Here is a 24,561-nt window from a genome sequence, read left to right on the forward strand (position 1 = left end):
AATGCCAGGAGGCTGAGCAACCTTAAGAATTTGGAAGACTCTGGGTATGCTGAAATTTTGTGACTATCTGAAGAATGTTATGAGCCCTCGCCTTGGGTGGCGAACATATCCCCAAGGACGTGTCCAAAACTGCCCCCATGTACTGGAGCCTTTGGGATGGCATCATATGCGACTTCTTGAAGTTGAGGGAGAAGCCCAGCTTGTGAAGGGAGTGGCAGGTGACGCTGAGATGATCAAAGGCTTGTTCAGAAGAACGCGCCCTGATCAGCCAATTGTCCAGGTAGGGGTAGACTTAAATCCCACCCCCTGCCCCCCTCGCCTGAGATGCACTGCCACCACCACCATGAGCTTGGTGAAAACCCTTGGGGCTGAGGTGAGCTGGAATGGCAGAACCCGAAAGTGATAGTGGGATCCACCGACTGCGAACCTGAGGTATTTCCTGTGCTTGAGATGGATCGGCACATGAAAACAAGCATCCTGCAGATCCAATGACACAAACCAATCCTGAAGTTGGAGGGCCTGAAGGATCTGAGAAAGAGTGACCATTATGAACTTGTCCTTCCTGAGGAACTAGTTCAAGTAACATAAGTCCAAGATGGGTCTCAGTCCTCTGTCCTTTTTGGGTATCAAAAAATAAGGGGAATACCAACCCTTGTTGCACTCCGCCACAGGCACTGGTTCTAGAGCACCTTTCTCCAGCAGGGCTAAAATCTCCTGCACAAGGAGTGGATCCAGAACCTTCAAAGAGTGTTTCCCCGGTGGATTGTCTTGAGGCCATTGGAGAAAAGGGAGGCAGTAACCACGCATCTGAAGTAATGGCTCGGCATTCTTCGAGATGCTGCGACAGCTTGGCCCCCCCACCCGAGAACAATGAGATCTGGCCTCAGAGCTGTTTAGCAGCAGCAGTGCCCGATAGCAAAGAGGCAGCTACCTGAGCGGCTTTGGCACCTCTACCTCGTCCACCACGAGTGAACCTACATTGGCCCCTTTGACTGGCCTTCCCTTTCGCCTTTCCAAATGAGGAGTAATAGCAAAATAAATCACCCCTTCATTGCTGTCTCTTAGGACAAAAAAGCTGAGGTTGTAGGACAGCTGCGCCCAAAGATTTGGCAGCTGCCTTGGAGGTCTGTAACTTCTCAAGGCTCTTGTCAGCCTTGCTGCCAAAAAGATGCAACCCGTCAAAGGGCATATTGAGAAGACTGGCCTGCACATCAGGTGCAAAACCAGACTTCCACAACCATGCAAATCTGCGCATGACGGTGCTCGTAGCCATGGACCCTGCAACACTATCCACAGTGTCCAACCCAGACTGAAGGAATTCGCACATGGCATCCTTGCCCTCCTGCACAATAGCTAGAAAGCCATCTCTTCGGGAATATGCTCAGTCGCAAGCGAAATACAATTCCACAGAGTGCGAAAATTTGGTCAAGGCACAGTTGTCGGATTTCAGCGCATTACTCCCAGCAGAAAATACCTTGCACGCCCATTCATCCATGCATTTTATCATCCCTATCGGGAGGGATGGTAGGGTATGCTGCCTGCTTCGAGGTGGCCGTAGCTGCATGGAACACCAAACTCTCGGGAGTAGGGTGTGTGGACAGGTAGCCGCTACTGGATGGGCAGTATTTCCTTGACAACGACTTGTTAATCGTCGGAATAGACTCCTGGGCATTCCAAGTAGCAGTCACCCTCTTTTGCAGAGCCACATGAAATGGCAACACTGGGTCAGTGTACATCCCCTGATCCAAGATGTCAGTAAGGTCATCCTGATCATAAGCAACTGAGGCCTGGACCATCCCAGGTACTCTACAACCTTCAACATCAGCCTCCGATAGGAAGATTCGGCATGATCACCAGGCTCGGGCTACCCAAACTTCATCTCAGGAGACGTGTCTAGGCCACTGGCATCATGCAAGGATTGACGCAGATCCTCAATCCGACTATCCTCAGAAATGAGACATTCTGGAGCCCCAGGTGTCCCATAAGGAAGACCAAAGGGCACATCCTCCTCCGAGCCATCTTCCTCTTCAAAAATATACTGGAGAGACTGAATTAACTCCTTCCTAGGGAGAGGAGTACACATCAGGTATAGGCTTCACAGATTTAGACGTAGCCTTCCTTGGAGGTGCAACAGCTCTGACGGAATCGGCAAAAACATAGGTGTGACCGCGGGTAAAGACCTGATAGACTCACTCGGCAGACACAGCGCCGATGGGGTCGACACCTTCTTCGACAACTTCACAGGCTTCGATGGTTTTGCTGGAACGAAGACCGTGACCTGCAACGTCTCAGGAGATCCCCCCTGATGCCTTGTCCGAACGGGAGCTCGAGGGCTCCCGATTTTTATCACGCCGACTAGCCAGGCCCGAGGGCGGAAGAGCATCGGACCGAGACAGGCGTGGGCAGAACTGTGCCATGAGATTGAAATATTTTCAACATTTTCTCCTGAAAAGACTCCCATTCCTCGGGGGTAGAGGATTTAGTGGGGCATGACATTTTCTTCAGGCAGTCGTCATCCGACAAGGACGGGGAAGGCAAACAGTGATGCCGCTTTTGGGACCGCCTCAACGAAGAGGAAGAGTGGCACAAACCACTCTGGGACCTAGACCTCCTGGACGTCTTCCGACAAGGAGACTCCGTCAACTCGTCGGTCGACATACCAGCAGATTTGGATTTACGGGGCTTGGAAACATAGCCTACCTTCAATTTCCCCTTACACTCCCGCAAGGCCTTGGCAGTCAACGACGGACACTTTAAGCAGTCGTCCGTGGCATGGTCCTCCCCCAGGCACTACAAGCAGATACGGTGCAGGTCTGTGATGGACATCTTGGACCCACAGTCCCGACACTTCATAAAGCCAGACTGAGGGGTCGTCGGGGTGGAAGAAGAAGACATAATCGGACAATACGAAGAAGAAGACACGAGGCGAGTTCTCGAAGCAAACACGTTTGTGTAAAAAACAGAACTGAGGCTACATGCGCCGTGCACGCTACTTATAACATCCGATGACGTCACCCTCGACGGAGGCCTTCAAGGGACATCGACCCGACGTCATTTATGCAAGGACGCCCTCTGCCGAAAAAAAATCCGAAGCAGCACAACTGTGGACATCACATGTCATAGATGAGGACTACGTTGGAGGACACAATCCACTTCAACAGCAAATTACAGAATTATCTAACAAATTGAAATTGATCACGACAGAAATTGAAAATATTAAAACCAAATTGATACAATCCGTAATAAAGAAGAAATAGTAAAGACCCTGGAAGACATTAACAACAAGTTAGAAGTCTACAAAGAGGAGCTTGAAAACAAGAAAGTGTGTAAATTCAAACAAGATACTTACAATTACCATAGCAATAAAGTCTATACCTGGATGAATAAATATAGCAACCACGGCCGACCATCGCAGCGCAGAAATTCAACTGATTCTGACACACAGACAGGGATTCCCATCAACAGAAACATCTGCCCAACAGTATACTAGAGAAAATATCAGCACAAAAGAAACAAAGTGAGACAGCTGAACGGAAGATCAACGACCCCACGAGACCGCAACCTTTTTTAGGACCAGGCAATCGAAGAAAAGAACCAGGAGTGGGAAGGAGAAAGACCAGAAACATCAGAGCAGGTATCCGAGCAGGAAAACTTAGTCATTAACATCTTGGATAGAAATTTGAATAAGACAGAAACACGTATTTTACAAAGAGGCTTGAATTCATACCAACAAATGGGTCCAAATTGTTTGACACTAAAATCGAGATGTTCGTTTATACGTAAATTGAAACTCAAATCATATTTTGCAAACATTGACAGAAATGTTGCAGCTGGAAACCGGTTTCCTTGAACTACGAACTCAAAGCAATTTTGTACCTCCACTTCCACATGGAACCATCAACTTATTCCATGAGACTGTACTAAAAGATTTGAAAAGGATATAATTTAAAGCTCCTAGATAAAAGAATGAGTCTACATCTATATGAGGATGAGAATATCGTTATCCGTTCAGCATACAAAGAGGGAGCATTGATCATAATGAATGCAATGGATTATCGAGAAGAATGCAACAGACAATTGAGTGGTACAAATATTTACAGCATTTTGCCTGATAAACCCACAAAAGATTATGGAGAACGTGAAATCTTAGATAAGGCAGAGAATATCGAGTGGATTAATGACAAGACTGTTTATGACAACATGCCATCCAAAAGTACCACACTTATACTTACTTCCTAAAATCCATAAATCTTTGAACAAACCTCTATGCCGCCCCATCGTGGTGACCACTAATGGGATCCTACAACCTTTGGGTATTTACATCGACAAGATTTTGCAACCAATTATTCAAAAATGTCCATCACACATTAAAGACAATACCGACTTTTTGAATAGACTGAACAGCATCGCGATACACGAATGTGACATCCTAGTGACCATAGATGTGTGCAGTCAATATACCTCGATTTTGCACGATTTGGGCCAACCAGCAGTAGAAGGATCATGAGTGATCACATGGAAGGCAGTGGCTACACACCCTTTTTGCGTCTTTCCACAGAAATTTTGAAATGTCCCATTAAACTAGGGGCAACATTTAAATGGAGTACGCTCCATACTGGATGGTGGACACTGAGGCAGCAAGACAAAGGCAGTAGGGGCAGGGAATGGGGGCAGGCATCCTCTAAACTGGTAAGATTATTCCACCCGCTCTCCCTACTGGTAGGGCCAAGCCAGGTGTAGGCCATAGCCCGTTGTCAGAAAATACGTGTTCCGTGTTCGGAATCAGACGGTGAGATGCTCCAGCTGTCGGAGTGCGTCGGTCGGTAACCAACAAGAGTAGTTTGGATGAAATTAACTCAAAAAGCAGCTTTTTGCTACAGACTCCGCAAGGATACAACTTGCCACAATGGCAGAAAAATATCATGCGAGGGACCACGACACGTGAGGGATTATGGGCACAGGGTACATCACGCCAGGGATAGTAGCTACGCCCTGTTGACGTCCCCTTTCAAGCTTCGAAAAACATTTGCACAATACTTTGCAACTTTCACTAGATTTCGGCCTATACAAATCATGGGATTCTAAGCAGATTCACAAGCATCTGAGATACATATATATACACACACACTGGCCAGATGTCATACTGGCCCTACTGCGCCGCGCCACCCCACCTTCCCCCCATGGTGGAAAATTATTAGAAGAGCCGCTGTCATGCGAGATAGATTAAGTTGGGAAATCTCTGGGAGGAGGGAACCCACTATAACAATACCTTACACTATTATCCCCTTCCCAGCCGCAACCCCTCGTTGACTGTGTATCCGGTGTTCTAAAAGAAACCTACCTAAACAACTAATGACCCTAATCATATGTCTCTCTAGGGGCGCACACACCAATTAGAGAACAGAAAATGTGCGGCAGGTATGCCCTTTGTGGGGTAGTTGGAATTGGAAAATGTTTGGCTTCTGACCACTCATGTGTGCCAAATTTGTGACAGCTCTCATCTGTAACCAAACGCCTCCACCAGTTTGGGGCAAGCACATCAAGCAGTTTAGGATGTAGGTGAGAATATTTTTCCCTATGAGAAACTGCATGGGAACGTCAGGTTTTACGACGCCCACTGTAAACTGGACACCTGCCCCCCACCATGAAGGAAACTCACAAAATGTTTCCAAAATAATCCAGGCTAGAATCTATATCTTAAAATGGGGTTGGCAATAGCGACTTTGTAATTCTGGTTAATTTGGATTGCCTATTGGAAGATTACTGTGTAACGCATATAACTCTGCATTGTTTGATAAACCTTCGAGTATAACATCTGGTACACCAAAGGCTAACAACGAGGCATGCGCAGCTCCAGATCTATATCCAGGGCGTCACTTCAGGTGTTAGTTGCGTCAGTGTCACAGGGATGGAGTAATGCTGGTATTACACGGGTGTCATTTGGTGATCAAATATTTGCAGATCTGATTTCCATCTAGCCCCATATCTTAACAAATGGAATTTCTGGGCAGAATGCATCCAGTTGAAGCATGAGAATCCAGAAAGGTCAGGCAAAGGGGAGGCAAAATAAAGTCAGGAATTAGTGGTACATGAAACATTAGTAGCAAATATTTATTAAAATAAATCTTAACAGTACTAAATTGTGCATGTATTAGCCAGAGTGAAGTTTATTACAAAACAAATCTGATGCAAGATGCCAAACTATTTTATTTGTTCTCATCAGTTATACATCACAATCTATTTTCGGAAAATGAAAGTTACCAGACAGGATACCTTAAAAAATGTTATTTGTAATCTGGGTAACAACTGCATAGCTTGCGTTTAACTGAAATTAAACGAACATTTACAGTGTCTGGTGCGGAATCATTGTATTCAATGTAACAATTAGAATGCTCTAAATAACTGGTTAGAAAGATAGCCAAGTTGCAAAAAAGACGTCTGAGCTTCTTTTTCAAGGGCGGCCAACTCTTGTACAGTAGGAGCCAAAATGTCCACATGTCCTTTATAGTTTCCACCTGCCATGAGGGGGGGGAAAAAATGTGTTAATGAAATTTGATATAGAAATTGATAAAAGATCACCTCTCAAGTTACACATATGCGGATTTACATATGCTTCATCTATTAGCAAAGAGTGAAATCAACTTTATACTCATATCCAATGTTCTCTAAAGTAAATATTACCTACCCGAAACCCAGTTGTCCATCCTGGGTATTGAAATAACAAATTACTTAACTTTTGTAATGTTCTTTCTGATGGATACGATTAATCCTGCCACCAAATCCTCATTTTATGAGCCATGCCTCAGGCGCGGTCTGCTACGGGAAGCTTTCTGAGCCACTAAGTGGCACCATGCAACCCCAAGAACGCCTTCCATCAGCACTTATATCATTGGACATGATGTCATCCATTCATACACTCAAAGCCGCTGGCACGATTTCCTCAATTGTATTTTTCCCGCAAGCACATGCAAGGAATGAAAGAACTAACTTGAACCCAGGGAAGGGCACCGAGTCAAATCAGGTGGCTGGAAGAGTGCGAGAATACACTGTGTACTACCCGATCTTTCCAGCTACCCAACGCCCTTCCCTGGGCGGCGCCATCTTGATTGTGGGGAGGCAACATGGAGCCCCTCCCTCATGCCTCCCCAACCCAAAAATACCACTTTCCCCACCCCCTGTGCTCCCTCCCCACTTACCTGCTGAACCAGAACTCTGTGCTCTGGTCCTGGCGCTACTCTCACCAAAGTCATAGACATGGAAAAGGGACTCAGTCCCTTCTCCCATGGCAGCAGACATTTTTGTTCTCTCTTATCAGGAGATTGGCATCATGCAAAACGCATGCAGCCCACCTACTAAACAAAAACTATTTGCACCCCAGGCAAACCAAAAGGTACAAATAGCTTTCACCCCTTGTAGGGGGTGTGTGTACATAGCAGGTAACAGTCCACAGCCCTGGATGAGGCACTCGCTTCGCTCGGAACTGCCTAGCCGTTACTGGCCATGTACGTCGAAAACTCGGGGTCGATTGCAATACTCTGCAAACATTTCCTAAGCTAATTGCAAACGTTCCAATGAGAGGACTGTACTAGTGGGGTCGTCAGGAGGACAAGAAGGAATATGTGGCAGTATCCATCAGAAAAAACATTCCAGAAGTTCAGTCATTTATTTTTCTAATGTCTCCATTCCTCCCATCGATTCCTTAGCTTTAGAGATTACTGAAGCCATGCTCCAAACACAATGGAGGTATGCTCCCAACGCAATGGAGGTGGTAAACAATGTAATTATGCAGGACCAACCTACGCACTCTCATATTCTTATCAGCCAGGGAGTCCACCTGTTAATGCTTGGCAAAGGTATGCAGCAACGCCCAAGTAGCTATCAAACAAATGTCCAGAAAGGGACAAGTTTCTGCAAGGAAGATACTTGCTTGTGTGCTAGCTCCTAACATGCCTTAATAAAAAGAAGAATTTATCTGGAGATTGTTTACTTAGTGATGGCTCTGCCTTTCAACAAAACCCAGTGTTGATCTAGACAATCTTCGCTGGATCAGAAGAGTTCAATTTTGTGGGCCCTTTTGGGGTCCAACCAATGGGATTTATCCTTCGATTTTGATGGTTGAAACGGTTGTGGGGGGGGGGGGGCGCATGGGTTTTGATAAGTGGCACTTTGACAGCATATGGAATTCTGAAACCATCTTGTGGGAAAAAGTTTCTTGCAGAGTAACTTTCTCTTTAGAATTGCAAAAAAAAGGGTGGCAATACGGAAAAAGCATGCTGCAAGACTTCTGACTGAAAAGTGCACCTCTATAAAGGAGAAATTACTCACCATAATTTTTCTATGATTCTTCTCCTGCAGATTCCTCATCTTTTTAAATATCCATCATCCAGCTCTGCTGCTGGGAAACATTTTGCTAGGGGGCGTAGTGGACCTCGACTCGGCCGTCGATCGTCAATCTGTCTTGCCCGGCTCTCAATCATCTTCTCCGAAAATGACGCCAGGTGTCTTATACAAAGCACGTCACTACGTCCCATGCTTCAGTTCCTCCCTTCCCCCCGTGCATGAACACTGCAGAAGGAAAAACCACAGGAGGCTAATCAACTTAAGGATACAACCCAACAGAATGATCCCACACAACAGTGATTGAAACCTTTTTTTTTATTGAATGAGATGGAAGCGGTCATCTAAGAGCCATCGCCAGATGTCTTCTCGTTTGGACATAAGCGACAAGCCACAGAACGTTCAGAGCAGGGATGGATGGGAGGGTCGATGATGAATCTGTGGAAGAATAATTCATAGAAAGATCATTACGGGGAGTAATATCTCCTTCAATGAATTGCTTTTCTTCCAGATTCCTTAGCTTAATAGACTCCCCAAGCAGTTACAACGGAGGAGGGCAGAACATTTTCTGTAGAACCGCCCTACCAAACTGTGCATCAGGTCCCCGTGCAACATTTAAGGCATAGTGCTTGGTAAATGTATGTAAGGATGACCATGTGGCTGCCCGACATGTGTCCCTAACAGGAACTCCTCTTTGGGGGGCAGAAGAGGCCGAAAGCCCCTCTGGTTGAGTGAGCCCTGATGCCCGCTGGAAGCTCCCTGCCAGCCGATTTCCAACACTCAGATATGCACAAAACAATCCAACGTGATAGTTTGTTTTGTTATGGCAAGACCCTTTTGTGACAAAGAATGGGCCACGAACAACTGATCTGACCTCCAAAACTCAGATGTGCGAGCAACATAGAAGCTCAATGCTCTCTTCGGGTCAAGGCGGTGGAACTGCTCTTCTTTCGAGAGATGTGGAGCAGGGTAAAAGACAGGCAAATCGATAGACTCGGGCAGGTGAAACTCTGAAAATCACCTTAGGAAGGAATCCGAGCCTGACTTCGAGCGAGACTTTCTCACGAAAGAACCTTAGAAAGGGAGGTTTGCAGCACAAAGCTGGTAACCCCCCTGGCAGATGCGATTGCCACCAAAAAAGCTGTTTTAAGGGATAACAGCCATAAAGAACATGAGTGCATAGGCTCAAACTGAACCGCGATCAAGTAGGTCAAAACCAGATTAAGATCCCAATATAGGACAACAAAGGGGGTTGGCGGAAACTTATTGAGAAGGCCCTTCAGGGATTGGGCCATGACTGGAATAGTAAAGAAGGAACCTTGGTCTGGGGACCCCTTGAACACAGACAAAGCCGCCAAATACCCTTTGACTGTGTTAACCTGAAGGCCTGACGAGGCCAGTGACAGAAGGAACTCCATCACTGTGGTGGTGGGGCAAGAGATGGGGTCAACCTCGTGTTCCCTGCATCACGCCTCAAATCTTCTCCACCTACACACGTGCAGAGATCTTGTAGAAGGTCTGCATGCAGCCAGCAACACCTCAAGTACCTCCTCAGAGGTCCGGTCAACATACCTCATACTCTCAAGAGCCTCGTATGTAGGTTGAGGGAATCCGGGGTCAGGTGGAGCAATGAACCCTCTGACTGGGTCAGGAGATCCGGACGCCAAGGCAACCAGTGAGGCAGACAGATGGTCGGATCCAAGAGATCCAAGTATCACTTTGTCCTCGACCAGTCCAGAGGGGGTGGGAGGGTTCAAGATCATGGTCGCTCGAAATCTCTTCAACCTCCTGAGAACCCAAGGAAAGAAGGGAATCAGAGGGAAGGCGTAAGGGAGAGCAAAGGTCCAATCCACTACTTCCCCCAACCATATACCACCTGCCCATGGCTGAGTACTATATACGCATATCGCCTCAAAAAGATGCTTTTTTATATGGGGAGGCAACTTCAATTGTGTGCGGGACATAATGCTAGATAGGTCAACACCCCCTTGAGGCTGCCCACACCCTGCTACCACCACTTTAAATTAAGTAATGACCGACTTAGAATTGGGCACCCGGGCACTAGAGGGTACTCATTTTATTTCTCACCGCATAAACTCAATTCCAGAATTGATTACTTAATGGTGGGGTCGGGACAACTCTCAGAAATGATTGAGGCTGAATATTTAGGCTGCAAGGTGTCAGACCACTCCTCCTTGAAAGTCACATGGAAAAATGATACACCAGGCCTATCCCCACGTGGCGTATGCCAGTAGAAGTCCTGTCCGATTCCCTGTTTAGGGAGCAACTTAGAACATTGGTTTCCTACCTGGATGATGATGTAGGGAGTGTAGACAACTGGGAGATAATATGGGAAACCCTAAAAATGGTGACTAGGGGAGAATTCATGGCGGGAGCAAGAGGCGTACGCAGGAAGTTGAAGGGCAACTTGGAAGTACTGGAAAAGAAAATAGCTGCTCTTGAGAGTCAAGGGTTGGGCCGAAGGGCGGCTGAGGAAGAGCTTAAGGAGATGAGATCTCAATGCCTAACCGAATAGGAGAGACTGGAGAAGTTTGACTATGCTACACACACGGCACGGGCACACAACAAGGAGACAAAGGCAGGAAACTGCTGGCATGGTTGTGCAAGAGGGAGCATATTAGAGCCTTGACTACGCTCCTACACGGTGTGCGGCCCTGTGGCAGGCCCAGGGGCGATTAAGGACATCTTCGCAACATACTACGCTAACCTGTATAGGCATGACAGGTGCATCCCCACTGAGGAAATGGACCAGGTCTTCGCATAGATCAGACTCCCAAATCTCACCAGTGGCCAGAAAGACCAATTAGATTCTCCCCTAACCCCAGAAGAGCTGGGGGAGGCAATTGCATCCCTCTGTGGGTAAAACGCGTGGACGCAATGTCCTCCTGGTCGAGTTTCACAAGACATATCATGCCACACTAGCCCCGACGCTACTTAAAGTTTTTGAAGGGGCATTTGACAAAAGTATACTACCTCCCAGTATGCGAAAAACGCTGGTGGTGCCCATACTCGCACCAGGAAAACCAGCAGACCTGTGTGCATCTCATCAGTCCTTAGCTATGCTAAACTATGACGGAAAAATATTGACCACTGTACTAGCAACACGCCCGTACATGTATCTCCTCGTTGATCCACACTGACCAAAATGGGTTTGTACCTATTTGTCGGTATACTACACTGAACCTATGCAGATTACAGCAAATCATTGATGAAACCAACCACCACACGGCAGTTTCACATAAGAGGGCACAGGGACATCATGTGTAGGTATGAGAAGAACAAGTTACTTTCTTACCTGGTAACGTTCTTTCGATGGGATGTTCCGACGATTATTCCACATCTATGACAGGTAATCACCACAGCTGTGCTGCTTGGGAAAATTTACGGCGTCTGCGTCCTGCATCGATACGCTGTCCTCGATGGCCTCCGTCGAGCCAACGTCACCGGATGTTATAAGTAGGACGCACGACGCCCGTAGCCTCAGTTGTAGTTTTTTCCCCAGAACGTGTGGCACCAATCTACTGCCAGAATGACTACAGAAAGCCTTGCGGAAACGAAAGCTGCAATCGCATAAGAAATTCTGTAGAGGGGCAGGTAGGGAAGGAGCGATGTGGAATACGTCGTCGGAACATCCCATCGAAAGAACGTTACCAGGTTAGAAAGTAACTTATTCTTCGAAGGGATTGGTTCCTCCGACGTATTCCACATCTATGACTGACTCCCAAATGGAGGTGGGAAAAAATTTAGAATTTTAGAATGCCCAATTAAAGTAGAGGACCGCCTTGCCAAAGGCCAAATCTTGCCCATGGATAGAATCCAGGGAGTAGTGTTTGACAAAAGTATGGACAGAGGCCCATGTGGCTTCTTCGCAAATGTTACGAAGGGGAACACCCCTCTGCAGAGCAGTAGAGGCAGCCACACCTCTCGTAGAATGGGCCCGTAAGCCCACCGGAGGGTCCTTACCCGCCAAGCGGTAACATTCAGAAATTGTCAAGATAATCCATCTAGACAAGGTCTGTTTAGTAACAGCTTGTCCAAAACGCCTTCCAGCGTATCCTAAAAAGAGCTGATCGTCCACTCTGACCCGGGACATGCGTGAGATGTAGAAACTTACAGCTCTCCTAGGATCCAACCTATGGAGCCTCTCCTCTTCCTTACTGTTAGGGAGAATTCTCTCTTTAGGCTGAATTTCCTAACCTAGTGAGTCCCCCAGCAGCTTTGCTGGATTTCTGGAGTTTGTTTTTTTCTCCTGCCAAGAGTGAGACTCTTTCTCCCACTTTTGGACATGATTTATGGTGTTCCTTTGACTGTTAATGTGTTTTATGGGCTATGGGGTCCTTTACTCCATAGGGTCTCATGTGTTTTTACTATGTGTGTTACACAGCATCCTCCGTGCAGTAACACAGGGGTGTCATAGTGACACCCCACCATAGACTCCATACCCTGGGACTGACTACTGTCTCCCAGGGCATGTAAAGTCACCATTGGCTTTACTAGTCCCAAATTATTAACAGAAACCAGTACAAACCATCATATTGTGGACGTACTGGTCGGGGCAATTCAATTGCCCCGGGGTCTGTTAGTCGAGGGGGCACGTCTCCGTTCCCCCTGATCGAGTTTTGGCTGGTGGCAGTGGATACTACTTTTTATATTCGACCGCAAATATATCCCTATGGGATTTTCCCATTGTTCGAGGCTACCAACTTTAATTATTTAATTCTCATAGCCTCGAACATACCGCTGGTTTATTTATTTAATATTAATTCGCCGGTTGGTATTTTTTGCCAGAACTCGATTCTAAAATGGCGTTTGTGTTCTCTTCTGTGACTCCAACCCAAGTCGAGCCCTTTGTTCCACTTTTTGGCGGGCTTCTCCACAGAAGCCTCTAAAAGTGGTGCCACTCTGTCTGGGTACCACAGGGGGTGTGGGATGGGGTTTAGGCACCCTGGACTGAGTTACCTTGGTAACTCAAGTTGCACTTGTGTGTGATTGGCCCAAGTGGTGAGCCGGCCGGCTCACCACTTAGCATGTTTCATTGACAGCTAGGCTGAGTGATTGGGGGTGTGCTGCATAAAAGCAGGGCTTTGGGGACTGGAACTTCAGAAGTGGCCACAGGACCTGAGAATCCGACGAGGGAGAAGTTGAGCTGACCTACCACGACAACACCACCGGTGGAGCCCTGCGGAACCGACTCACCACTTCCAGACGACAGAGAAGATCTCCCGGCTGGAGAGGCTTCTTCCCCTGACTGGTGGGCACAACCAGTTTACCTTCTTCTCTTCGCACCCCAGACCGTCTTGTAGTCGAATTGGCCGTGCCAAGCACCCCAGCAACCGGATAGCCACTTACCACTGGACCGCAAATAAAAAGACCGCTCCTTTTACCTGAGAACTCCGCGGCTGGTTTCTTCCCTGGCAGTGCAACGGACTCCTGTCTTCCTCCCCGACAAGATCCTCTCTTCCCCCGGACGAAGCACCGACTTGCATCCGCTGCCAGGAACAACTGCCCCCGCTGGAGTATTCTCACCACTTTAAGGTACCGTGTCCGCCAGGCCTCCCTTTCTAAAGATTGCTACAAGGTAATAACCCCTTAACCTTCTGGACTGGGCTGGCCACCTTGACCCTCTGACTGGTCCCTTTCTTTTGGTCCAACTCCTTTTGAACCTTTGCAAGACTCTTGTGCACTGCAACCGTGTGACCTTGGACACATTTCGTTTTGATCCCCTTAAAGTGGATCCGGCCTACTGACTCTAAACTCAGTGTTACTTTGCCTTCCTCTCTTGTTGTGTTTGTGAAAAAGTGTTGGGATCTGTTTCAATTTATTCTCTGCCTTTCTCTCCCTTTTAAAACGACTTATTAGAGTGCCATCTACGTTAAGCGCTGACCGCTGTCTGAAAATAAGTGGGGCTTTACTTAAGACTTGTCTAATATTCTTCTAAGGGAGTGTATATCTTTTAGTGGCCGTGTTTTTGAATTGCTTACTATTAGTGCCTGTGTGTTTTTCTAGATGTGGTTTTAAATAAATAATATCTCTTTTACACCAAGCCCTGGTCAGTGTTTACTTGTTCTACTGTGTTCTTTTGACCTATTGTGAATACTCTGTATACTGCCTAACTCTTCTTGAGGGAAGTCTGACTGCTCAGCCACAGCTACCAAGTGAATGTGTGTGGTACAGACTGCTACCAAGTGGGTTTACTGCCAAACACCTGTAGTCTTAAATCTTTTGCAGTGGTCCCAGAGGGAACAGCACAGGTTTCTGCCTAACACTTACCAGGATGCGGAGGAGGATAGAATGCCGGAAGAACAACCCTCTGGCTTAAATGAAATTCCGACACCACTTTCAGAAGAAAAGAAGGACGAACCCCAAGGACAACCCTGTCCTTATGGAACACCGTGAAGGATGGCTTAATGGAAAGTGCCTGCAACTCACTCACTCTGCGAGCGGAAGTGACCGCAACTAAAAATACAGTTTTCAAGGTTAGCAGTCTCAAAGGACAAGAATGTAATGGAGCTCCCATTAGGAATTTTAGAACCAGGTTCAAATCCCAACCTGGCACCTGGAAAGGTGACGGTGGGAACACATTATTGAGCCCTTTGAGAAACTGAGAAATCAAAGGAATCCTCAGACGAGAGCTTAAATATGGACAGCGCCGCCAGGTAACCTTTAATGGTACCCACTTGCAGGCCCTTGTGGGCTAACAAAAGCAAAAAAGACAGAACCACAGGAATGGCACATGAAAAAGGATCCACATTCTTAACCCTGCACCAGTCGCAGAACTTTATCCAATGGCAATGGTACAGGGACTTTGTTGCGGGCCTTCTGGCCGGAAGCAACACCTCCATCACGTCTTCAGGGAGGTCCCAATCCTTATACCTCAACCTTTCAGAAGCCAGGCCTGAAGGTTGAGGGACTTGACCTCTGGATGGAGAACCTGACCCCCCTCCCGTGAGAGCAGATCGTCTCGGTAAGGAAGACAGCATGGAGGGCAGATGGACCGGGTCCCACGATCTCCTGGCCCATGCCTGAGCAATGAGAATGATCCGGGAACCGAACCTCTGTAGCACTTGCGGAATGACGGGGACTGGAGGAAACGCGTACAGCAGTGGGAAGGACCACTCCACTACGAACGCATCCCCTAAAGCTCCTCTTGGAAGAAATTCCCGCGAGCAGACTCTTTCGCACTTCCGGTTGACATTGGTGGCGAAGAGATCCACTTGTGGGGTCCCCCAAAGGGCGAAGATCTCCAGGAGAATCTCCTGGGCCAGCTCCCACTCGCGAGAGGCCGTGCTCCGCCTGCTCAGAGCGTTCTCTGCCGTGTTTTCGTCTCTGGCCAGATGAACTGCCGAGATCGAAATTTCCTGCTGGATGGCCCAGAACCAGAGCTGCATCGCCTCTCTGCACAGAGGGAGAGACCGTGCCCCCCCCCTTTTTTGTTGAGTTAGTGCATGGCCACTGTGTTGTCCGTCAGGATCAGGATATCTTCCCTCGCACAGAAGGCAGAAAAACTTCAGGGCTAGCCTGATGGTTCTTAGCTCCAACAGATTGATATGGAGTCTGGACTCCGACGGAGACCAACGACCGCTGACTGTCAACTTGCTGGCGTGAGCTCCCCATCCCATGAGGGACACGTCCGTCACGATCGTTACCTCTGGCCAGGGAAGCCAAAATGGAGCCCCCTTCTTCAGATTGCCTTCGACGGCCCACCACACAAGATCCTGGGTGTAACGCTCACCTGATATCCACAGGGACGCCACTCAGCCGGTCCGGACTTCCGACCACTTCGAACCCTTCCCTGGACATGCTCAACCAAGCACTGGGCCTGAAACAGTATTATCAGAGATTAATTCCCTATTGGTCTTGCTTGTCTGGCCCCCCTCTTCTTCCCTGTGTCCCAACCATCCCCACAGACCTCTCCTCACCTTGTTTTTTGATGTGGGGCGTTCTCCGTCCTGCCTTTAATGCAGGAGTGCATTGGGTGATGCGGCTGGAGGGTGCCTAGTTGCTTCACTGGCACGGTCCCGGCAGACGGGGCTTGTTGCGGCTTCAGCCCGACCAGTAATTGGAATGAGTCTTACAAAAGTTCTGATGGCTCTAGTCCATTTAACACCGTCTTTCTTTCCTTAGGTGATGAAGGTCTTGAGGAGGTTGATGCGCTGCTGAAGTAAGTAGGAATGTGGAGCGTGATGCTTATTGGCTTCCTTAGCACTAACCAATGTTTGTCTTTTCTGTGTCCTTTTAGGTGCCGCAGTAACCCAGCATGGAAGCGAGCTCAGGAGATGAGGTGCAGTGACAAAGCGCGATGTGCAGCGCCTCTTAAATGTTTTGCGCTAACCTGATGTGTCTTTTCCCCTTTTTCAGATCGGCGGGATGCTCCGGAGCAGAGGTTGTCCGGTCGACAGGCGTTCAGGCAAGGATTAAACTATTTGCAAATTCGAGAGAGCCAAGTATTGCAGAATGCTTACTAATGTCTTTCCTTCTATTCTTCTCCCCTTTGGTAGGCCGCAGCGTGTCGAGATGGAGATAACTCTGCCGTAGGAATCCGCAAGACTGGGAAGAGCTGGACAGAAGTTGGATGCTCTTTGAGGTGAGTATTAGCAACGAAGTTCTTATTTTTGCAGGTGCGCTGGTGCTGAATAAAGAAGTGGGCCTCTTCAGGAGATCAGAGCAGGGTGAGTGTCACGCTGCAGGTGCAGAGAAACGCAAAGCATTTTTCTCAGGCCGGGTGTGGTTTAAATAGTCTGTAGGTATCCCAGGTATCCCTGGGCAGGGCCACACCCGAAAGACTAGACCGCTCATCCAGTTCAAGGAACTGAATTACATGGGGGCATCCATTGCCCCATAATACATTGCAAGTCCAATACTAAGTGGATATCAGGACTGTGTGAGCTTGATGCCAAAGGCGCCAAGTCTGAGTCCAAGTAGGTGTCTGGGGAGATGGAAAGGCCCTTAGGGGCCGACTAGGTGGCCGTGACCTGGCTCCAGCCTGATATGCCGGGGGGCTAGGGGTAGGAATCGTTACACTGGGTGGCCGAGGGCAGTACCTGAACGGGGTCCGACATCCTGCTGGAGGACTGCGACCACTGGAGCTTGAGAGCCCATTGCAGAGATCTAATCCGCAACCTGGCCTCTGGCACCAGAAGAATGCAGGATGCCATGAGGCCGAGCAACCTCAAGAACTCGAACGCCGGGAGACTCTGGGCATGTTGAAACTTGTACACCATCTGCAGAATGTGATGAGCCCTCACCTGGGGAGGTGAACACTGCCCCAGAGATGTGTCGAGCACTGCTCCGATGTACTGGAGCCGCTAGGTAGGTGTCAAGTGGGACTTCAAGTTGAGGGAGAAGCTCAGCTTGTGAAGGGAGTGGCAGGTGACAGACAGATGATCCAGGACTTGCTCGGGAGAGCGCGCCCTGATCAACCAATCATCCAGGTAGGGGTAGACGTGAATACCCCCGTTCCTGAGATACGCTGCCACCACCACCATGAGCTTGGTGAAGAACCTCGGGGCAGAGGTCAATCTGAATGGCAGGACCCGAAACCGAAAATGCGAGTCGCCAACCGCGAACCTCGTATTTCTTGTGCTTGGGATGAATCGCCACATGAAAATAAGCATCCTTGAGGTCGAGGGACACCAACCAGTCCTGAAGTTGAAGGGCCTGGAGGACTTGAGAGAGTAACCATCTTGAACTTGTCCTTCCTGAGGAGCTTGTTCAAACCATGCAAGTCCATGATGGGTTTCAATCCCCAGTCTTTCTTCGGGATCAAAAAATAAGGGGAATACCATCCCTTGTTCCTCTCCGCTACAGACACCAGTTCTATGGCGCCTTTCTCCAGCAGGGATTTGATTTCCTGCGCAAGGAGCGGATCGGGACTCTTCAAAGAGACGTTCCCTGGTGGATTATCGTGAGGCCTCTGCCGGAAAGGAAGATGGTAGCCGTGGGCGATCTCCAGAACCCACACATCTGAAGTAATGGCACGCCATTCTACAAGATGCTGCGCCAGCCTTCCCCCAACCGGCGAACCATGGGACATGGCCACATGACTGAGCCGAAGCGGCTGCGGCAGTGCCTGAGGGTAAAGAGGCAACTGCCCGAGCGGCCTTGGCACCTCGAGTACCTTGTTTTCCACCTCGATCTACCAAAGGAAGAGTAGTATCGAAAGGAACCTCCCCTCCATTGCTGTCCCCTAGGACGAAAAGGCGGAGGTTGGCAAACTGCCGCGCTCAACGACTTCGCTGCAGCTTTGGAGGTCTGCAACCTCTCAAGGCTCTCGTCAGCCATGCTGCCAAAAAGATGTTCACCATCAAAGAGCATGTTGAGAAGCCGGGCTTGTACATCAGGAGCAAACCCGGACTTCCGCAACCACGCAAATCTGCGCATTACGGCGCTCGCCTCCATGGACCGGCTGACACAATCTGCCATGTCCAGACCCGACTGAACAGATTCACACATGGCATCCTTGCCATCCTGAACGAGGGCAAGAAAACCATCCCGTTCCTCCCCTTCGGGAATATGTTCAGCTGCCAAAGAGACAATTCCACAGAGTGCGAGTGAAACGTGCTAAAGCACACACCGAGTTGGCCGCCTGTAAAGCCATACCCCCTGAAGAAAACACTTTCTTCGCCCAGCCATCAAAACGCTTGTCGTCCCCATCAGGCTGTAGCCGCCTGCACCAACAAACTCTCCGGAGTGGGGTGCGTAGTCAAGTAGCAGGGGTCGCTACTGGCTGGACGGTATTTTTTCGGCAAAGACTTGCTCACTGCCGGGAGACTCTCCGGAGCAGTCCAAGCTGCTGCCACCCTTCTTTGCAAGGCCATATGGAATGGCAGTACCGGGTCAGTTGATGGACCTTGGTCCAAGATATCTGTCAGGTCATCCTGCAGAAAATCAACTGGTGCCGCAGAGACCCCCCCCCCCCTAAGTACTCCGTCACCCTCGACATGAGGCACCTGTACGAAGATTCAGCATGCGTACCAGGCTCAGGCCTGCCAAACTCAACCTCCGGGGAGGTATCAAGACCACTGGAGTCGTGCAAACACTGACGCAGGTCTTCCACTGGCTATGACCAGATAACAGGTCATCGGGAACCTCATCAGGTACCATACCTTCCTCAGACCCTTCATCCACCTCAGAAATATAATCAAGAGGCTGGAAAAAATCCCTGGAAGAGGGCACAGAAAAAGGCACAACCACGTTTTTTGACTTGGCCAGAGCCTTCCTCTGGGTTTTGAGAGGCACCTCTGATAAAGCCTCCTCGAAAGGCGTTGACGGAATCTGTGTCGATGTAGAGCGTGGCGCTGATGGCTTCGACACAGTCCTCGAGGGCAGTGCCCCGAGCGTGTCCTTCAACGGCCTCGGTGCCAATGGCTTCCTCGGAGGCGGAGCCTCGAGAGTCCCTAGACGGCACGGCACCGGAAGAGTTGACGTCTTCTTCGAAGACCTCACAGGCTCAGATGGTGTAGAGGGCGTCGAGGACCTGGACCTGGAGCGGTTATGTCTAGAGCGATCCACCTTGTCCGACCGGGACCTCGAAGGTTCCCAGTGATCGCGCCGACCACCCGAGCCTGAAGGCGTGCGAGCGGTGGCTCTAGCACGTTCCCGGCCGGCTTCTTGCGAAGGCGCGGACGGAATGGAGCCCTGCGACTGAAAAATCGCCAACATCTCCTTACGAAATGAATCCCATTCCACAGGAGAGGAATGCATGTTGGGACAAGCAACCCGCCGACCGGTGACGGCGCTTCCATGAGTGTCTCGAAGAGGGAGAGGAATGGCGGGACCCACTCCGGGAACGAGACCCCTGGACTTGCGTCGACGATGCGGAGTCTCGCCTCTCGAATCGTCGGTTGAAAGCCCAGACTTTCGGGGCTTGGATACCCTACCGACAAAGCTTCTTCGTCCGCTCCTGCAAGGCCTTCGATGTTAACGACTGGCAATCGTCACAATCATCCGTGGTCCTCACCGAGGCACCAGAGGCAGGCGTCGTGCGGGTCCGTCAGCGACATCTTGGAACCGCAGTCCCGACACTTCTTGAAACCCGGCCGCAGGGTAGAAGACGAAGACATCAGGAATCTTCACAAACAAACAATTTCAAAGAACCGATAGAATTACTCAGACGAACCGAGGCGCGCTGAGATCTCCGAAGCGAACACGTTCGCCGAAAAAACGGAACGGAGGCTACGGGCGTCCTACTTATAACATCCGGTGACGTCGGCTCGACGGAGGCCCTCGAGGACAGCATATCGACGTCATCGACGCAGGATGCCGAAAATTTTCCAAAGCAGCACAGCTGTGGTGATTACCGGTCATAGATGTGGAATACGTCGGAGGAACCAATCCCTTCGAACCATGTTTATTGTGCCCACATAGGAGCCATCAGGATAAGTGTTACTTGTGGACTATTTTGTTGAGAAGTGTTTGGGGGTGGGGGAGTGGCAGCTGAGCATATGCAAATCTCCCTGACCAATTCATTAGTAGTGCATTCCCATTGGAACCTATCTGTGGAATCCTGGACGCGTAATTTAGGCATTGTGCGTTCTCCTGAGTAGCAAAGAAGTCTATTTCTGTTTAGTTGCCATTCGTGTTCTGAGGGTAGCACCACACTTCTACTTCATATGTCTGCCAGTGAATGGAGTTCCCCTGGAACATATGCTAGGAGAAACAGGTCATATTTTAGTGTCCACAGCCAAATGTTCTGGGCTAGTATGGACAGGCCTGGCCCCCCGTTTTTTATGTAAAACATGGCTGTGGTGTTTGTTGTCTGTCAGGATGACGGCTGTCTTGTGTTCGGAGTCTTGAACGCTTGAAGTGCTTTGAAGACTGCTAGCAGTTCCAGAAAGTTGATATGTGTCTTGGTTAATGCCTGTGTCCACACCCAGTGTGCAGTGTGATGGAGAAAATGAGCTCCTCACCCTGTTAGGGATGCGTCTGTTGTAAGAGTGGTTTCGATTACTGGTGAGTTGAAACGCTTTCCCTTTAACAGGTTGTCTTTGGACCACCACTGCACCGATTGAACTAGAGGTTTGCGAAACCACATAGGACTTGCATGCAACCATGTTTCGCTAACCAGTCTTGCATTGGATGCATGCGCAGTCAGGCGTGTGGCACTAAATAGATGCAGGAAGCCATAATTCCTAGAAGGCGCATTGCCTTTCGCACTATTACTTGACGATCGGCTACATACCGAGCGTTAGGGGGGTTTTCCTAAAGTCCTACTGGTAGTAAGACACTTAGTATCACTCTGTACGAGCTCTGGACCTTGGTAGAGAGGCAAAGTAGTCAGGCTCATCTCAAGAAGATGTGAGCTGTAGATAAGCACACTGAATCTTAGCTAGACAAGCACAACAAAGAAGCACTTACCCTTATTTATATAAAAAGTATATATTTTTTATATTTACACCAGAATCACTTTAAATATGTCTGACGTTTACGTTAGAACACTTAGGAATACTTTATAATACACTTCAAAGGGCACTTTCACTTGCGTTTGTTCAGGGTTACATTTGTAGCAACGGCAGAAAGGGAAAGACAAAGTTATCGTATTATTGATTATTGCGCACTGATGCGGTTTTCAACGGTTTATAAGGTAATACATTTACTCTACAAACACATAGTAAAGTCACTTAAAGGCAGGAAAATAGCATGAGCTTAGTTCAAGGTTCTAGAGACAGTATCTTTGCCTGGTCCAAAAACAAAACACTAGCTAAAAGCAGTTGGGAGAGGGCTTGAAAGCTTGGCAATCAGCGAATTACTAAGAGTTCCTGTGGATTTCTTCCAGTGTCTAGAGTTATTGAAGCAGCAAGTTAACAACCAACAATGGAAACCTTAAAATGGACTCGAGAAGGGGACACAAGCAGCTGCTTGGGTCAGAGGTAATAGGGTGTTTCCCTGGACACCTCTACGTGCACTCCAACACTCTGGAGCAAATTCTTGGAATCAGGTAAGCAATTTATTTTTCCCCCACAGTACATTAGGTTAGAAAAAAAGGTTTGTGCTGGATGCTCCGCAATGTTGCAGCTCTGGAACTGAGCTCCAGGTTCCTTGGTGCAGGACAATGGACGGGATCGCTCAGCAGCAGTCTCGAGAGAGGACCTGTGGCATGACTTTCAGCAACTTCTTGGTTCACTCTGTGGTTTTGGCACCTTTTCTGCAGCACCAACAAAGAACACAGATCGCCCGGCCAATCTTCTTTGCTTCCTGCAGTACCACACACTGGTGAGGGGGTCTGGGCGAGTCGGATCAGATCTCTGGAGTGTCTTTACGGGATCAGCAAAGATTTGGACGGTTTCGGCCTTTATACGATGATGCACTTGAAATGGGCAGCAGGTCTCCTTGTATTGGGGGTCTGCAGTTTTGGAAACTCCTAGGACCTCAGGAGATGGCTCGTTTCAAAGTTCGTCTTGGGACGGATTGTTCCCACCAGCCAAAGGGAAGGAGCCGTCCTCTTCGGAGATCCTCCGTCGTACAGAAAACGGAGCCAGTACAGCAGTGGTCACTTTAGTGTTGCCAAGGGTCTGCAGGCGTCTCTGGTCGTCTTCTTCGGTTACTTCAGCTTCCAGTGGTCGACTTGCTTTTCATTCCAGAGGCCTCATGTTTTATACAGTTCCAGCACACACTCCTCTGCCAACTCTCAGCATTTTACAGAAAGGGGCGTTTGGCTGTCATCAGACCTCCTGTGGGAGCTGGACCTATTCAGGCACTCTGGCAGACAAAGGACAGGAGTGTGGAAAACTTCTCCCCCACTTGCTGCCTGCCATGACACTCCAGAGCCTAGGCGGGGACACTTACGGGTTGCCGCCAAAGGCAAAACACACACTGACCTCCCCCTCCCAGAATGGTAGATGGACAAAAAAAGAACAACCAAGCTAGTAATGGCGAAAAGAAAAGGGAGGCACCAAGTTGGTACCGATTGTGCACTACCGAGACAATGGATATAGCCTGCGGTATAAAAAATACACAATAGTTGGTAGCACACGTCCACTGCCACCAGCCATAACTAAGTGGTTGTGTATGTGACTGAAAAGTCACAGGAGGAGAGAGAAGGGGGATACTAGGTATCCCTTTGGCACACCAATGAAGGTGGTGTGTGCCACTCTCAGACCATAGAGTTTTGGCAGAGTATCTCCATTCTTAAGAACTGTAGTTACTTGAGGATATAGAACTGTAGTTAATTGAGGATATAGAAAAAGAAACTTAAAGGGGTGGCCCTTAAGGGTGTCCCCCCCACCCCCCCAAAACTGCTCATAAGGAGCTGTGTGCTGCAGTTATAAAAAACACAGATGCCTGTAAGCGCTATGGGAGCAGACAGACTCCACAGTACAGGTAGGATACAAAGAATAGAGTTCCAAAAGACAGAGCCCACAATCCTGAATGAGGGGGGAAAAGGCTCCACTCATTCAGGATTGAATGAAAAAAAAAGGCCCAGAAGTCCAGCAAAAGTGCTGGGGGTCTTACTAGGAGAGTGGATGAAGCATAAAAATGACAAATCACCCCAACACTCGCCTACTCCTCCCCCGCCCCCCCCCACAGACCCCCCGGACTAGGGACAGGAGGATATAATCAACTCCTGAATGGCTCTCTTGATCCAGTCGGTCCTACTTTCTGGAGAGACCATCAGCATTCTTATGTGGGGTACCTGTGACCTGTGCTCAATAGGTAAGTCAAAGCTTTGTAGGATTACGGACCACCTAAGCAATTTTGGTTGTTCTCCTTTCATCTGCATCACCTACCTTAAGGGTCGGTGGTCACTTTGAATCTTGAAAGTAGTTCCATAGAGGTATAGTCTGAATTTCTTCAGGGCCCACAAATTAGAAAAACATTCACGTTCAATGGTTGACCATCTTGTTTCCCCAGCTTTTAAATGTCTACTAATAAAACAGATTGGGTGCTCCGTGCTTTTGCTATCAATTTGGCTCAAGACTGCTCCCAACCCTGTGTTGGAAGAATCAGTTTGGACTAGTAAGGCCCGAGTGTAATCTGGAGCTCTCAGCACGGGAGCTTTACAGAGGGCATCTTTCATCCCTTCGAAGGCTTTGTCCCCAGGCCTCATTCCACTTGACCTTTTTAGGGTACTTGGGAGAGGATATGGTATTCAGAGGAGAGGCTATGCCCCATAGTTCTCAATGAAGTTCCTGTAATATCCAGTACGTCCCAAGAAGGCTCTTACTTGAGTTTGAATAGTTGGAGTGGTCCAATCGTGTACAGACT

General features: G+C 48.7%; 1 protein-coding gene across 2 annotated transcripts in view; it reads right to left on the reverse strand.

The window, feature by feature from the left end:
- Window positions 1-6,140: 6,140 nt before the first annotated feature.
- DDX1 (DEAD-box helicase 1) overlaps window positions 6,141-24,561 on the reverse strand; it is a 795,552-nt gene continuing 777,131 nt past the window's right edge. For both annotated transcript variants that reach the window (XM_069605939.1, XM_069605941.1), the window contains exon 26: window positions 6,141-6,515. In XM_069605939.1, coding sequence (XP_069462040.1) covers window positions 6,385-6,515 — 131 coding nt within the window. In that variant the 3' untranslated portion in view covers window positions 6,141-6,384. The remainder of the gene's footprint in view (window positions 6,516-24,561) is intronic.

Source organism: Ambystoma mexicanum, chromosome 4p (assembly GCF_040938575.1).
Source record: "Ambystoma mexicanum isolate Mex_15411 chromosome 4p, UKY_AmexF1_1, whole genome shotgun sequence".
NCBI classification, from domain to species: domain Eukaryota; kingdom Metazoa; phylum Chordata; class Amphibia; order Caudata; family Ambystomatidae; genus Ambystoma; species Ambystoma mexicanum.